The sequence below is a fragment of the Triplophysa rosa genome, linkage group LG7, assembly GCF_024868665.1.
Source record: "Triplophysa rosa linkage group LG7, Trosa_1v2, whole genome shotgun sequence".
In the NCBI taxonomy this organism is placed as follows: domain Eukaryota; kingdom Metazoa; phylum Chordata; class Actinopteri; order Cypriniformes; family Nemacheilidae; genus Triplophysa; species Triplophysa rosa.
Window position 1 is genome coordinate 13,177,731 of NC_079896.1, and position 16,962 is coordinate 13,194,692.

At 38.7% G+C, this 16,962-nt stretch overlaps 1 protein-coding gene across 3 annotated transcripts; it reads right to left on the reverse strand.

Moving 5' to 3' along the window:
* Positions 1-165: 165 nt before the first annotated feature.
* cnga3a (cyclic nucleotide gated channel subunit alpha 3a) lies at positions 166-16,035 on the reverse strand. Of its 3 annotated transcripts, XM_057338066.1 has the most exons (9): positions 15,744-16,035; positions 4,974-5,106; positions 4,513-4,623; positions 4,074-4,250; positions 3,621-3,680; positions 3,124-3,309; positions 2,842-2,943; positions 2,655-2,761; positions 166-2,551 (listed from the first exon to the last, which is right to left on the reverse strand). In XM_057338066.1, the coding sequence occupies exons 2-9, from the start codon at positions 5,072-5,074 to the stop codon at positions 1,146-1,148; spliced, it is 2,250 nt and encodes a 749-aa protein (XP_057194049.1). In that variant the 5' UTR covers positions 5,075-5,106; positions 15,744-16,035; the 3' UTR covers positions 166-1,145. The 3 variants fall into 3 exon arrangements, with proteins under 3 accessions (XP_057194049.1, XP_057194051.1, XP_057194050.1); XM_057338068.1 differs by lacking the exon at positions 4,074-4,250; XM_057338067.1 differs by lacking the exon at positions 15,744-16,035 and having other exon boundaries at positions 4,974-5,931.
* Between the last annotated feature and the right edge of the window lie 927 nt (positions 16,036-16,962).

The following is a 16,962-nucleotide window of genomic DNA, read 5'->3' on the forward strand; positions in this document are numbered from 1 at the left end:
CCCACTGGCGTTCCTTCTGAGCAGCAAATGGATCGGGAGGAGGACTTGTTTACAAGCTTGCAAAACAAGTAAGATTGCGATATCACACAAACGTTGTGCTCTTCCTGACGGTGGAAAACAAGCCTCCGAAGGATCCCCATGTCACAGAGAAATGGATTGTTTATTTTTAACCAATGCCCAAATCATGTCAGTACTGACTTGCATGCTAATTGTTATGGGACAAGCAAGAATCCTGCAAACTGTACCGCATTTCATTTAAATACGTTGTAACTGATGCGTTCATTCTTGAGTTTTTATTACATTGCACAAAAGAACAGGATCTGGTCCAAGACACTGGTTATACACACATTTGGTCCAAGTAATCCATAAAAAAAGTATTATGTTTTCTAATAAACAAACCTTATCTGTTGGCACAATTATATTTTGTCTGCAAAAGTCATTTTAAACATTAAACACAAAAGATTAAGATTAATTCATGAATCTCAGTAACAGAAATCATTGTAAAGTGACCTTAGTGTAAAATTGAATTTAGTACGTTTTGGGGAAAAATTATAATTAAAGTTACACCTCTGAGAATTAAATAAAAACTCATGTTGTGACCCCTTTAGATCTAAATTTGGATCCTTGAGCAACACACACCCCACAAAGTCCCTAGCACTTTTTAAATTCTACATTGTTTAAATTGTGTCATTCAAAAGCATTTTCATATAAACCAGAACTATTTACCAAGCATGGCACATTTGTTAGAATGTTTATTATAGAAGCATAAAATGTGGATAGCATGTGAAAAAGAGTTAACAAATTGTGTTCACTCTTTTTCAACTTCTGTCTAAAGTTTAGACTTAGTCATGTGTCAACAAAGAATACATTCTTACATCATGCAAGAAGGTACCAGTGATACTTTCTTTTGATGATAAAGATCAAAGATCCTGCATCGTATGTTAATAATTATCATCTGAGCTCTTCAATATATCATATTGAATAATATACGGCATTGAAATTATATTTGAACACATGTGGAAATGAATACCATGTCATATGTAAAATGTATAAATAGATAAGTATAAACCTTTTCAAAGTAATGTGCTATAAGAAATATGTACATGGACCCTAAAACCCCATTAACCCCAATGTCTGTGCTTGGACTATTTTGCCTTCTTGTCATCATCTTTCTTGTCCTCGACCACCTCAGACAGATCCTCAACTCGTAGTGTTTTAACTTTACTCTCCATGTTGGTGATCCTCTGCTTGATCTTGCTCTGGTAAGACGTGTACTCTGCCATCAGCTTGGCAAATTTGGAGGTCATGATATCAAGGCTTCCCTCTAGACGGTGAATCTTCTCTTCCAGACCTTTGGGATCAGCACCTGCGCTTGCCACAGCCTCATCAAGAAGGTTATCCTTCCTCAGGATGGCCTTTCCTTTCTCCTCCAGGGCTTTTTTGGCGTCAGGGTACTCGGTCAGCGCCTCCATCAGGTCGTCTTTCGAAAGGGCGAAAAGATCTGAATAGCCAACGCTACGAATGTTTGCTGTTCTCCTGTTTCCAGCCTTACTGCCCTTAATTCCAAGAATGCTGATTTCTCCAAAGTAGGCACCGTCGCTGAGCACCACAAATTGCGTGACGCCGTCATCAGCCACTACAGCAAGCTTCCCTTCCTTGATGATGTACATTTCTCGTCCGATGTCGCCCTTTTTACATATGTAATCTCCAGGACTGAAAACCTGTGGCTGCAACTTCAGCACCAACTCAATAAGCAGTCCGGCTTCGCAATCCTGGAAGATCCGAACCTTCTTCAACGTGTCCAGATGGACGTTGATGGCTATCTCCGCTTTGAGCTTATCTGGAAGGTTCTTCAAGACTTCCTTCTCATCGCACGTTTTCTTCTCCGTCCAGAGGTAGTCAAACCATTTGATGACCCGAGCCTCCAGATCTTTGCTGACTTTACGGAACTGCATGTATTGCTTGATGGAATCGATCTTGGCCTGGAACTCAGCACGAGAAGCGTTCATGTTGGAGATCATTGCACCTACATTACCGACGATGGTAGCAAAAATCAACACTCCGATGAGAAAGTCGGCAACGACGAACAAATATTCAAAGTCTTTAACTGGTGGAGGAGTTTCTCCAATGGTGGTAAGAGTGAGAGTGGACCAATACAGACAGTAGATGTATTTTCTGGCTAAGCGGCCATATTCAGGGTGGCTTATGTTTGGATATACCCATGTGTCGGTCCCAAAGCCGATAGTTTTGGAAATGGCAAAGAATATGCAAGCGTTCCAGTGAATAATGATGAGGATGTAGAGCACAAGGTTGCTGATACGGAAAATGTTCGGATAGTTTGTTCTGGTTTCCGTGCGGTCGAAGAACTCAAATAGGCGTGCCATTTTGAAGAGACGGTTGAAGCGAAGTTCAGGATTGTTGAATCCCACTTTCAACATTATTAAATCTGTGGGGATCATTGAAATCATGTCGTATTTGAACTGTGGGATTGTTTTGTAATGGTCTCGCAGCTTCTTGCCATCTTTAACAAGAAGGCCCTGCTCCAAGAAACCTAAAATGAAAGTAGTTATATATCTCGTATTAGCATAACAGAAGTTGTATTTACCCTTACTGTCACATTAATTTCAAGTGGTAAAAATAAAAAATGACCATACCTGTTCTTGATCTGACAAACGTGTCCATGTAGTAGATCACATCTGAGCTGTAGTCCAGGATGATCCAAAGAATCGTATAAGAGTTCTGAAGCTCATTGAAACAAGCCCTATAGAAATATAAACAATTCAGCTTTTAACCACATCGATGCACACAGACTTATTGATTTCATAAGCAATGTAAACAAACCTTGTAACAAGCATAATGAGGTTGTAAAAAACAGGCGCTGCTATGATTGAGAGCCATCTGTAATATTTGTCTGAGGATGGATCCATGATCCAAACTTCTTTCCTAAAAAACACAGAAGATTATTTTCTGGCCCCTTTCAAAAAGAATCCCATTCACTAAATTACCGCATTTGTCTTTAGATGTTGTCTTTTAGATCGTTTAGAAATAATCAAAGTTTTTATCTGATTAGTGTTACTAAAATTGCAATTGCTACTGTTAAATTGTCATTTGTTTTATACTCACGGTGGGGGAGGAGCATCTTTCTTTTTATCATCTTTCTTTTCGTCTTTTTTCTCCTCCTTTTTCTCGTCTTTTTTCGCTTCCTTTTTCTCATCTTTATTCTCCTCTTTTTTCTCTTCCTTTTTCTCATCTTTTTTCTCCTCCTTGTCTCCATCTTTTTTTATTTCCTCCTTTTTCTCTTCCTTTTTGCTAAAGGTAATGTTTTTGATTGTTTTATATTGTTAAATGTATTTTTTAATTACTTTTTAACAGCTAGTCTGGTTTCTATCAGGGTACTACAGGTCACTACTTTAAAACTCATCATGCAGTATCATGTTTACCTGCAGATGGCAGCATTAACCAACTTATTAACAATATCAAACAAACATCCTCTGTTATTATAATATTAACTTTATTATTTAAAACTCGATTTCAAATATACATTTTTTGTTTAAATTAGCTCTAAAACGTTCAGTTGTAGGGATTACTATCCAGGGAAGATAACACTTGAGTTTACTTACTCATCAGTATTGTTGCAGTTGTTCATGTTGTAAGGTGCCAAAGGCCAATGTTTGGCTTTTCTTAGGAAGTAAAAAGCATTCATTTTAATGTTACTATTATAGAATTTGGATGATTCTAGGACTATTGACCATACTGTCACTACTGTTCTTTTGTTTTATCTGTTGATATTGACTCTTTCTATATTAAAATCGATCTATTTATCTATAGGGAACATATATTTGTATTCGTTTCTACACTACACTACTAGTGGTTGCTATGTTGTCTAACCTAAAGGGAGACTACAGGTATAAAATCTACATACTGTACTGTTTTCAGATTTTATTTTCTGGCCCAACCCATCCTCGTGCTTTGTATGAATTTTTGGTTCTTTGATTCTCTGGGCGTTTGCACTATGGCAAAACGCACTGTCTGCTGAAGGATTTGTGCTGAAATCTCACTTTTTCTTTACTTACATCCTCTTATGAGGCCTGTCAGGAAGACCTACAGAGGAATGGGCATTACTTCCTCGGCTAGATAAGTCTTTGAGGTCTGGTCCTCGGAAACGCTCCAAGAAGGAGTCAGGACGCTCAACCTCTCTGTGAAGCCTGTGAGATGCCCAGGTCCTCAGCATAACCAGGAAGTGAGTGAGTCTGGAAAATCGGCGGGAATCAAGTAATACACATACAAGCTCTTTGTACAGTATGTAGCTTTGTGTTCCAACCAAATCAAATGCACACTTTTTTCCTTAAGTTCTTCCATAAAGCTTGTTTGAAAAAACATGTTAAGTTAGATAATGTGTAATGCATGTCTGCACTGGTCGGAATTCTGGACTGCTAAGCATGCATTTGGTTTAGGTTAGTTAAAGTAAGGTCCACGTGCTCAACAATACACAAGGGATCACTTAGATGTTACCTTGCCATAGCCCCTGCACCTGTGAAAGAACTTCTCCTGGAGTCCTGAAGCTGGCTTGTTCCAGTAACAATTCCCTGCATGTCAGAGGTGTCCTCACAGAGCGAATGTGCTCTAAGAAACAGTGGGAGAAAAACTTGAGCTATATTTTATTGGTTAATTTATTGTCACCATCTATTGACTTTCATGCAGAATAGATAAGTGAGAGTGATGTTTAATCTGGTTAAAAGGTCATATCATTGTCCTTTATCTTTTATTACTTAATATAGATCGCTGATAGTCTTGAGTACTTTATTAGGCATTGAAGTAAGTCATAATGTACTCCCATTGGATTGAATCCAAACAAAGAAGAAATTTCATTTTGATCAAACTTTCCACGTTATTAATGTTTTGACAAATTCGATAAAACAAGAAGACCTTTGGGGAAAATGATATGACCTCTATGTTAGTCTTGTTACTCTAACCTGCTTGCTCCATTTTCAGTCAAGTTCAGTTCCTCATCAGAAGCTCGAACTGTGAGCCGGTGCCGGGATGGGTAGGAGTGCTCCGTACAAATCTTTGCCATTCTCTCTTGTCTTTTTGCCTATTCATCCAGTGCTTGATAGAACAACAAGTGTGACAAATGACAGGAATATTCTCTATGAATCATTTCATCAATGCAGTGTTTAATAGGTTACCATTAATGAAACTATTGCAGATAGCATTGTGTCCGATCCTTACAAAGTACACTATTCATTGCTCTATAGTCTATTTACAAACAGCTTAATTTAGAAGATCACTGAACAGTTTGAATGATTTTATCATCCCGACTGGTCTAATGTAAAGTTAAGTGACGGTGTATGTTGTATTTAAATCTGAATAGGTTGCATTTATCCTGTTGACTGGTTTGAACAAATTTCACATCAACAACATTGCCATCTTAAACACTGAACCTAAAAATACATCCTACTCATACCTAAAAAACTAAGATCAGCCACCCACCTCACGGGAAGATCACTATATATGTACTTGTAAGTCAAGCTAGAAATCTTGGAGAGGAGTTACTTCTGATAGAAAAAAAATAATAATTATATTTTTTGTTGTTGTATATCGATTCAAAATGTGTTGTTATTGAAAAGAACACACAACATCTGTACATTTTCTAAACAACACTTACATTTAAGTTTTTCACAAAAAAAACTTTCTCCATATAATGATGTTTAGTTTTATGGTATTGTTGAGCAGAGATTACTGTAATTAGACTAACACCACCCACGCTATTTGTGTAATCTATTCCAAATCCAGAGTGATACTAATGCAGGGAACACAAAGCCCAACTTCTTGTCAGCAGCCCTGATTTCCACCAACCAGGGTTCATTTCATTTCAGAAAAACTCTCAAAACTTTGACTAACAAGGGTGATCCCTTGAAGTTCAGGCCCGTATTCATGAAAAATCTTAGCGCAAACAGTTGCTCATAGTGACAAAATTCTAAAAAAAATCTTAGAAATGTGGGCGTTTCCCCTTAAAATGACAGAAAAGATCCTAATAAAGAAAAAAGTAATTCATAAAGCATCTTAACCCTTAAAAGGGCTCTTAATGTCCAAAATTTTTGGAGTAGCGAGGAGGACTTTTAAGAGACTTAAAGGGGTCATATGATGTTCTGAATGTAAGGTATTCAGAAGCAATAAAAGAATACGAAGGCACGTGGATTACTTACAACTCAACTCTTACTACAGACCAACACGTAGCACACAAGGTACACACAGTTCTCTCTTACTCTTAACCTCAATACAGAACTCATCTCTATCTCCCTCTAGTGTTCGTACCTTGAAATAGTATCATGTAAACACAACATATGACACAGCTAAAACGAATATTATTGTTTGTTGTAGATGTAATGCAATGTGTATACACGATTTAAGGTTAAAAAACGCTGTATTTTCCACATACCGTGCATGTTTGTATCTCATCTTTGCCCCTCCTCTCTGAAAAGCGTGGATTTTTTACAAAGCTCATTGCTCTGAAAAGCGAGGTGTGCTATGATTGGCCAGTTAACCAGTGCGTAGTGATTGGTCGAATACTGTAAGCGTGTGACGGAAATGTAACGCCTCTTACCATATTTGGAACATCAGGTTCCAAAGCAATTGTACTGACAGGTACGCCCACCTTACTTGCGTATACATTTGGGTGGTCTTAGTCAAATCATACCACGAACTGAGGTAGATTTGTGGGGGTGTGGTTACACGAGGCGTTTCAGGCAGGTCTGGGTGAGCATTCACTTTTAGATAGAATGAATCTTTTGTTCCGACACTTTATTTTTGCAATTTTACGTGTCTAGTACATGCATGGGCAACTTATAACACACCACAGACACAGAAAAACACGTATTCGCGGCATATGACCCCTTTAAAAGTTTCTTTAGCAGCAGAGAAAATGGATGAAACACGAAAAGTGAGAAGAAATGTGTTGCAATGCATGACAATTTCCATATTACTGTTAAGGTTTATCTGATTTTTTATTTTTATTGTTTTTTGTGTGTTCAACTTTTGATTATCTTGGTTTTGGTTTTCTTGTATAGCTGCTTTGATGCAATGCAAGTTGTAAAAGCGCTATAAAATAAAATTACATTGAATTCAATGACAGTGAGTTAATAAGACACAACACATTAGATCGTGCAGGGTTCATGTTTGTGACCGATTCTATTAGAGACACGCTAACATCTCCAAGACAGTGCAGAAATGCCATAGCGCCAGAAATAGAAGAAATCACTACATTAACATAATTAGCAACTGGAGAAATGCTGCTGCAGAGGTGATTTGGTTGTATCACAACCTTCTATAGTGATCACACAAACAATTACAGCACTTACAGAAACTATGAAATACGTTGACATTAACAGCATGGTAAATAACTTGTGCGTGAGTACGGTAAAACAGGAAGAAAAAAAAGACTTTAAAAGACTGTGTCATACATCGCAACGGGGTCGGCCTCACCTCCTCACTAAGATAAAAGTTTTTGTCTTTTCCTTGCGCAGAGTTGCTCTCAGATTGGTCCTGAATCGTTTTTTAAGATAAGACTCCTACGTAGAAGTTTTTAAGATAAATTAATAGCTTTTTTAGAGGATTCTTAGAAGCTTTAAGAATACGGGCTCAGTAGTCACTTCAAAGCCGCAAACAAGTTGCTTCGGTCACTGTGAAGTCAGAAAAGTAGTTTGATTTATTTTAAATAATTGCGAGAGGACGTCAGAGGAAATGGCGCAGAAAACTACAAAGAGTGACGGAGATACCCGGAACACGGAAGTAAGTTGAGCTCGTTGGATGGCACTCACTAAATCCTTGGTGTTTCGAGTCAGACGTGATCACCCAAACGTGTTTTTTCGTCAATTTTAACAATCATGGGTAGTTTAGATGGTTACAGTAAGGTTAGGGTTAGGGTGTGGGTTAGGGTAAAGGTTTCGTAAGACTTGAAACACCAAAGATTTAGTCAAAACCAACAAGCCACGCCCACGGATCTGACTCGAAACACCAAGAATTAAGTGAGTGCCCTCGTGGATAGAGCGTGCGAACGCCAAACTAGGAAAGACTAAAAAAGGGCGCTCGTCTGCAAAGATTATTGGTGCTGTGAAATATCAGTGATACGTCAATCCGGGACGCTGATGGTAGGACGAGTGCTGTTAAATTAGACAAAGCTGGCTCATATTCAATCTATAATAGTCTTTTTGTATTAATATGAAGTACGGACTTTATAAAGATATGCTTGCTAGTTTAATATTTCATTGTTTGTATATGAAATATATTTAAACATTTAAGTTTGTATAAAATATATAGTATGTTTGTATAAAATATTTGATTATGTCATTTCTTAAAGGTTATCAACCTACAGCAAATGTAAAATCAATGAACTGAAAGTCAATCAAGACTGTATTAAGTTTATTGAGCATGAAAGTAAAACTTTTTCAAGTTGATCTTCGTTTCTTCTGAGATTGGAGTTGAATGGATGTAAACCCAATACACTGCTTATTTATCAAGATTGTAATAAGTCCATTGATAAAGGAAGTAAAGCTATTTTTGGAGTTGAACCGTGTGACTGTGATTGACTAAGCTCTTTTTGAGTTAGGAGATGCCCATTGATGTGTGAAAATTGAAGTAACTCAACAGTTGATAACCATAGCTAACAGCCACAGTTTGGACATACTGTAGCTTGCTGATCAGCATAACACCAGTTGTCCTCGTGTTCATGGCAGAATTGAGAGGCCAAGCTCAGTCGGCGTGACGGTGGAGCAGGAAGGTGAAAACTGGAACTTTTGCTGAAAGAGAGTCAAGTGAATAAGTTCAAAATGGCTGAAGAAGCAGTGGGAAAACCAATCGAGCAGCTTAAAAAGGAAAGGACTGCTGCAAAAATTAATTTCACTAGACAAGTTAACTTTCTCAGCAGAGAAGCTTTCAGGCTAATGGAAGTGGAGCTCAAGCAAGAGTTTGAGAAATTTTCTTTTGCTGCACGGAGAGTTTTCGAGACTAGTGATGAGTATAGAATTGGACTTCTCGCCAATATGGAGACTGATTAGAGTAAAGATGAGGAAGTAGTACTTTCAGTGCAACAGGATGTCGAAATTGGAAGGACTGCAAGTGATTGCGACATTAAATTTAGTGACTAAATTTAGATTTAGACCAGCAAGTATGCCTGTGTTTAATGGAAACAAGAGAGACTTCTATCGTTGGAGGAAAGACTGGGAAAGCCTTCAACAACAAGGTGAACCTTCAGGATCCATAGAAGTTCAAAAGATTCAGTTGTTGGATAGTATAGACATCAGGATTATGAAAGACCTCAGATTGTCCTCCTATAATACAGTGGATGATATCTTCAGAGCACTTACAAATCGATATGAAAACAAATATGCAATTACAATAGAGATTGTGGAAGAACTGGAGAGAATTCCTGTCATAAGGGGAAACAACCATGTAAAGTCATTGAACTTGTCCAAACAGTGGAGAAGGCTAAAGAGATTTAGTGGATCTCACTGACCTAGAAGATGCAGGGGTTATAAAGAATCATCTTGTGGTTAAATCCATAGAAAGTAAACTTCCTGAGTTTATGAAAAGGGATTGGCTTGCACTAGTGACTGCTCCTAACAGTGATATCACAACTGAAAACCACTTTGACAAGCTTCTTGAATTCTTGAAGAAGGAATCCTTGAGAGACTAGAGCAACTTAAAGTCATGGATAAAGTGGAAAGGCAAGAAAGAAAGTTTGAAAGAAGTCATGCATTCACTAAATCAGTAAAGGCAACGACATCAGATAGTATGTGCATTGTGTGCGGATTTGAGACACATATGTAAAGTTAAAATCTTCTTCTGCAAGAAGTTCAAGGAACTGAAGTTGGCTGAAAATAAGGAAATTCTGAGAAAGTTTGGGTTGTATAAGAAGTGCTTTGGATATCATGAAGATGACAGTAAGTTCAGGGATGCATTTTTGTGTAGGAGTAAAGAATGCAAGGGTGCAGATCATCATTATCTTATATGTCCTAAAAGAGAGACTAAGTCGTCGATCAAGTCTGAGTATGAAGATAAAGTTACCATCAAAGAAGGGAAAAAGGGAAGCAGATTAACTGTGGAGCAAGAAGAATTCCTTTCTAAACTTTCTCCCGAAATGGTGGAAAAGTGTGTGAAAGCGTTCACCAACAAGGCTATGATTGGAACATCTAAAGGAGGGAAATTAGGACTTCAAAAAATTATGGACTTCAAGAGCTTCCAGTCCTTATGATGCTTAAAGAGGTGACGACCAATGCAGGACAAAAAAATCTGAACTTTAATCGATCTGGCACATGACACAAACTACATAACTCATAAAGCTGCTAATAGGCTCATATTAAGAGGTGAGAAAATCGATCTGATTGTTCATGGAGTGGGGAAGATGGCTATTCATGTAAAAACTAAAAGGTATCTCCTTAGAATGCCAACGGGAACAGAAAAGGCTCACCAGCTTGTCTGTTATGGTCTGGAAGAGATCGCAAGAGTAAACAAGCGTGTGAGTCCAGAATGGCTGAAAAGGTTCTTCCCAGAAGTAGATTTAGAAGAGCTAAAGAGACCTGAGGAAGTAGAACTGTTACTTAGTCATCGGGAAGGAAAACTTGCACCACAAAGGGTAAAAATAGTAGGAGATCTTGTCCTGTGGGACAGCCCACTTGGAAAGATGGTGGGTGGTTCGCATCCAGACTTATTTGAGGCAGTAGACCTGACAGCGTACGAGTCAAAAACACACTTTGCACGATCTATGAGAGCTGCTGCAATCAAGTATGAGGAAGTGCTTGGAAGGATTAAACCATTCATGATTCCAGGAGCCTCTAAAGAAGGAAAGTTAAGCTGTGGTAATGCAAGAAGCACACTTGTTAGTGGAAAAGAGTTTCTTCAGTGGTGGAGCTGGGATAGCATTGGAGCTGCATGTGAGCCAAAATGCGGAGGCTGCCACTGTGGAAACTGCCAACCAGGGAGAAAAGAGATGACTTTGGAGGAGGAGAGAGAGTTGGAGATTGTAAGAAGTGGATATACATATGTGCAAGCAGATAATCATAGTGATCAACCGCATTGGGATGCAAAGTATCCATGGATCCAAGATCCGGGTTCCCTTCACCATAATCGGAGTGGAGTCAACTTTCTTGAGAACGGAAAAGCAGCTTGGGAAAATGCCTCAGTGGAAAACAGTCTATGCTGCACAAGTTCACGAGATGGTCAAGAGAGGCACTGCAGTAAAGCTTACGAGAGAAGTGATTGATAAGTGTTTGGTATGTAAGCCATTTAGTTGCCCCCAACCCGCATTCAGTCACTACACCTGTGCGTCTTGTGTGGAACAGTAGTCAGAAATTTAAGGGGCTTAGTATGAATGACCTCTTGTTGAAGGGACCTGATGTACTGAATCCTATTAGAGCTGTTCTACTCCGGTTCAGAAAGGGAGTGTTTGGATTATTGGGCGACATTAAAAAGATGTATAATTCCGTGTGGCTAGAAGAACGAGAAATGCATCTCCACAAATTTCTCTGAAGGGATACACCAGAGAAGGAGATAGAGAAGTATGCTATAACCAGAGTCAACATTGGAGATCGTCCGGTTGAGTGTATGAGGGAGACAACGAGCCTGGCAGCTTTTGCTCATCTGAAGGAAGAACGCAGAATTCTAGAGGAAGACACATACGTAGATGACATTCTTACATCTCATAACAATCAAAGGAGACTGTTTGAAATAGTGAAAGGCCTAGAAGACGTTTTGGAAGCTGGTGGATTCTCACTGAAAGCATGGATCTGGTCAGGTCAAAGTGGGAGGTCCGGTCCTGTAGAGACAAGTAAGAAACCTTCAAGTCTGATTCCCGAGAAAGTTGTTATACTTCCTAATCAATTGAGTGAAGAGAACAATAAGGCTCTAGGAATTGGATACTTGGCGGAAGAGGACAAGTTGTATATTATGACTTCCATCAATTTTTCCAAACGGAAAAAGAAAGTAAGGACTGAGTGGGTTCTGCTTGAGGAAGAGGTGAGGTTTAAGACACCAAACCCATTGACCAGAAGACATCTATTGAGTCAGGTGGCAGGACTTTATGACCCACTTGGTCTTGTGACACCAGCTAAACAGAAAGGTGCAATTCTTGTCAGGAAAGCATTTCAAGAAACTGGATGTGGGCATCTGACCAGAGAGAAAAGGGATGTAGCACTTTCTGAAGGAATCTATGGAGAAGCTATTGATTTGTTCCAAGAGTATGTGAGACTCCAGAAGGTTAAGTTTCATAGAAGTCTTATGCCTGCTAATTGGAAAGGAAAGTAGAGAAGTAGAGAAATGGTTTCATTTTGTGGATAGTCAGACAGTGCTGGGAGCCATCCAACGCGACAGCTATGGTTATCAAACCTTTTTTTGCAAATAGGATTGGAGAAATCCATAAAACAGGAGACGGTTGAGATTGGTGGTGGATTCCAGGCAATGTGAACATTGCAGATATCATTACACGAGGAGCAGGTATTAAAGACCTTGGTGAAGATTCTGTGTGAAAAAATGGACCAGAATTCCTTAAACGGTCTGTGGATGAATGGCCTAAGAAATCAGCAGTTGAGATCGCTGATGAGGCTAGAGAAAGAGTTAATAATCTCCAAAGAAAAGTCTTCTCAGCTGCAGTGAGTAGAACTGTCCCAGATGGACAAAAGTACAGAAGAAAAGGAAGTTCTAGTATTAGAAGAATTGGTACAACTGGAAAAGCTGAGTAAATTAATCACTGAAGGATTGGTGAATATTAACAAATTCAGCAGATTGACCAAGCTAATTTAAAGTCATTGGCTGGGTATGGCGCAGTGTAAGAAAGTGGCTTGATCTGAGAAGTAAATCTTCTGGGAAACAAGACCTTGAAGTAAGGAGTGAGCATGTGCTGACTGTAAAGGAGAGGGAGGATGCTTTGAAGGCACTCTTTCTGGCAGCTCAAACGAGTATAATATTTCCTGAGACCACACTCTGTAGATTGGTTGTAGTTAAAGAAGAAAACACAGGACTTCATTTATGCAGCGGAAGATATGATTCTTTTGGAAAAGAAGGATTTACAGTTCCATTATTACCCATTGAAGCACAAGTATAATTGCTACTGGCTCATGAAGCGCATAATGTAAATCATGAGGAGATTGCTGGAACTCTTGTAAGGATGAGAAGAACAGCGTGGGTAGTGAAAGGTCGGAGACTGGCCAAGAAAGTTGTGGAAAGTTGTATCACCTGCAGGAAAGCAAGAGCGAAAAGATGTAAGCAGGTTATGGGTGATCTCCCACCTGAAAGTATTGGACCAGCTGTGCCTTTTGAATTCGTGTCAGTGGATCTATTTGGTCCTTATCAAGTAAAGGATGAAGTCAAGAGGAGAGTGCAATTGAAAGTTTGGGGGATTGTGTATTGCTGCATGGCTTCAAGGGCTATTCACACAGATATCGTGAGTGATCAATCCACAGAGGGTTTCCTACTATCTTACAAGAGGTTCACAGCTATGAGAGGACATCCCACGAAGGTGTGGTCGGATCCAGGCTTGAATTTTGTGGGAGCGCAGTCAGCCTTGAAAGATCTTTATGGGTTTCTGAGTAAAGTAGAGAAGTCAGAACTAGAAGAAGAAACTGGAAAGCATGGAACTGAGTGGTTCATACAGCAAATTCACCCCATAGGAATGGGGCTGCTGAAGCTGCAGTCCATGTGGTAAAGAGAGCTCTTCTTAACCTGGGCAGTGAAGGTGTCTTTACATGGAGTGAATTACAAACTTTTTTGTACATGGCAGCAAACCTAGTTAATGAAAGGCCAATCGATGCACGAACACAGAGCCGGGAATATTGCTTGGAATATATTATACCAAACTCTCTTTTATTGGGAAGAGCAAGTTCAAGAGGAGATCCAGGAGATTTTCATTTTGAAGGATACCCATATAAGAGATTAAGGATTATCCAAGAGGAAATTGGTAAATTCTGGAAAAGATGGAGCCAACTAGCAGGACCAAATCTGTTCATAAGGAGTAAGTGGCATACGAAAGAAAGAAACGTTGCCGTGGGGGATGTTGTCTGGGTTGCAGGCCATAATGCCCTATGGGGTCAGTATAGGATGGGAAAAGTCATCAAGGCAAATGCTGATTCTAAAGGTGTCGTAAGAGAAGTTGATGTCAGAGTCTTCTCCAGTCATCCAGTCTTCTGCTCAGGTCCTGCAAGATAAATTTAAGAAAGGCCATCAAAAGGGAAAATAATACAATTCCCACCAACCGTTCTTCACAGAGACGTTCGACGATTAGTTATGCTGATACCAGTGGAAGAGCAATCCAATAATTTGGAGGAAAAGAGTTAAGTGTGACATCCTGGATTCAAGAACCAAGAATGTCAAGTGGGAGGTGTGAAGTCAGAAAAGTAGTTTGATTTATTTTAAATAATTGTGAGAGGACGTCAGAGGAAATGGCGCATGCAGAAAACTACAAAGAGTGACGGAGATACCCGGAACACGGAAGTAAGCTGAGCTTGTGGATAGAGCGTGCGAACGCCAAACGCGGGCAAGAAAGACTAAAAAAGGGCATTCGTCTGCAAAGATTATTGGTGCTGTGAATGCTTGAATGCAAAATGTGTCTTCTGAGGAAAAGATGATGTGCCTCGTGATTGAAGAAATTGAGGACGCTAGAAAGCGGATGCATATCAGTGATACGTCAATCCGGGACGCTGATGGTAGGACGAGTGCTGTTAAATTAGACAAAGCTGGCTCATATTCAATCTATAATAGTCTTTTTGTATTAATATGAAGTACGGACTTTATAAAGATATGCTTGCTTAATATTTCATTGTTTGTATATGCAGCTCTGTATTGGAATACATGTTTAATGTGCAAACATTTATTGTGCACTTGTGTTGTTTAGGATGTTAAAATATTTGATTGTCTTTTCTTAAAGGTTATCAACCTAGCAAATGTAAAATCAATGAACTGAAAGTCAATCAAGACTGTATTAAATTTATTGAGGATGTAAGTAAAACCTTTTCAAGTTGATTCGTTTCTTCTGAGATTGGAGTTGAATGGATGTAAACTCAATACACTGCTTATATATCAAGATTGTAATAAGTCCATTGATAAAGGAAGTAAAGCTATTTTTGGAGTTGAACCTGTGATTGACTAAGCTCTTTTCGAGTTAGGAGATGCCCATTGATGTGTGAAAATTTAAGTAACTCGACAGTCACACTTCACACTATACAACTCTTAGGGAAAATGTACTATGTTTTTATTATAGTAAAAGTATAGTAACCATGGTTTGGTTTTGGTTACCATTGTGTTACCACAGCTTTACTACATGGTTAAACTATAATTATTGTGATGAGACTATAGTAAATCTGTGGTTGTTGTACAAATATGTATTTGTAAAAAAAATGTTTAACTGAATCTTATGTTGATGACACTTTTTTTTGTTATTTCTGCAATAATTCGTTTGGATTCGTTTTCTATGATTCATTAGCCAATCGCTCTCTAAAGTGAACATCTAAACTGGTTTATTATGTCACTAAACGGTTTAGTTGGAAATCTGAGCACTGCTATACGTGCACCAGAAACATTCAATCGGGAGACTGAATCCTGTTAACTCATTTGAAAGCAGGATGTTACGAGGTCATTTTAATTTTGTTAAAATAATAATTAATCGACTAGAAATACAAGTACAAACGGAAACCAAAAATGGCTTTGTATAAAACTTTTATTCACGTTTTTACTAAATTAAATAATAATGTGAAACTTACCTGTGGAGCAACAAAAATGAGAAATTGAACAGATTTAATGCAGCAGATTGTAATTTCCCGCTCATTCAAGTTGCTCTTTGATCGACGCAGCTGTTATGTTGCAAAATCCCATCTTTAAAGAAAAAACTCGAGTTTTCATTTTTGGCCCTCAATTTCTTCCCACTGTGTCGGGTGTTTTATCTCCATTTTACTGAACTAATCTATTGTCCATATATGTATAAATGTCCTGATTTCATGTACTTCCAAGGATGCGTAGATGAGTCTTCAGCACCTCCGATGACGGACAGCTCCGTGTTAGAACTGTAGAGGTGGGCGGAGCTTAATGCTCGTCTTCTCATTATTATTCATTGACGATGCTCAGTTCTTTGCCTTGTGCTTTTGACAGTTTGAAACATCATACTAGAATTTTTTTGTTGTTGTCATTTTAGTACGGATTTTATATTTGTTAAAAGCAAAAACAGCTTCTATCTTAAAGTTGTAATTTTGCCACTCTATTAAAAAGAAAACTGATATGCATTGTATGACATATTTTTGATGTGTGAAAAAGGTCAGGCAGTGTTTTTGTCTTGATAAACCAGCACTCAGGGATGTTAGAGATCGAAGGAAAAAAACTGATGGCACAATACCGATATCACCAGCTCTGACATCAACATGGTTCTTCCAGGCAACCTAAAGAGACCTGAGAAATCCCTAAAGCAATCTGCGGAGTAGCACCGTTAATCCCAGATTAGGCCTGAGCACCTATCTGAGCCACCTAATACTCTTTCTTGGCCTCAGCCCTTAAAATACTGTGTGTGTACCAGTTAAACTAGGCTGACCTCACGTACCACATGCTCAGATCAAGGCTGTGCATATTTTTAAATCTGGGCTGTTACCAAATACAACAGTAGACAAAGTCAGCATTACATTTCAGTTCTGATCTTAAATGGAGCTCTCTGTGTGTGTGTTTGAGAGAGGGAGCAGGACCAGAAACATCACAGGAACAGGCAGCAATGCCAAATAACCTTTCGGTCATAAATTCTAAAGAACCACTTATTTCTTACCCTTAGTCTGTAGTACCTTGTGTGCAACAGGAAGCTTCTGTGGGTGTCAAAAGTGCTTTATGGAACTATACAGCCTGACAAAGAACCCTTTAGGAACCTTTATTTTTAGGGAAAGTCAAAAATATTGTTAAAAAATGTAATTACTTTTGTCACCAAAAAAGATGGACATTTCATGA

Excerpts from the sequence above, each read along its gene's own strand:
- cnga3a (XM_057338066.1), bottom strand. The coding sequence starts at position 5,074 with ATGGCAAAGATTTGTACGGAGCACTCCTACCCATCCCGGCACCGGCTC. Across the intron at positions 4,624-4,973 it reads ACTGAAAATGGAGCAAGCAG|AGCACATTCGCTCTGTGAGG; the intron begins GTTAGAGTAACA and ends ACTGTTTCTTAG. Across the intron at positions 3,310-3,620 it reads AACTGCAACAATACTGATGA|CAAAAAGGAAGAGAAAAAGG; the intron begins GTAAGTAAACTC and ends CATTACCTTTAG.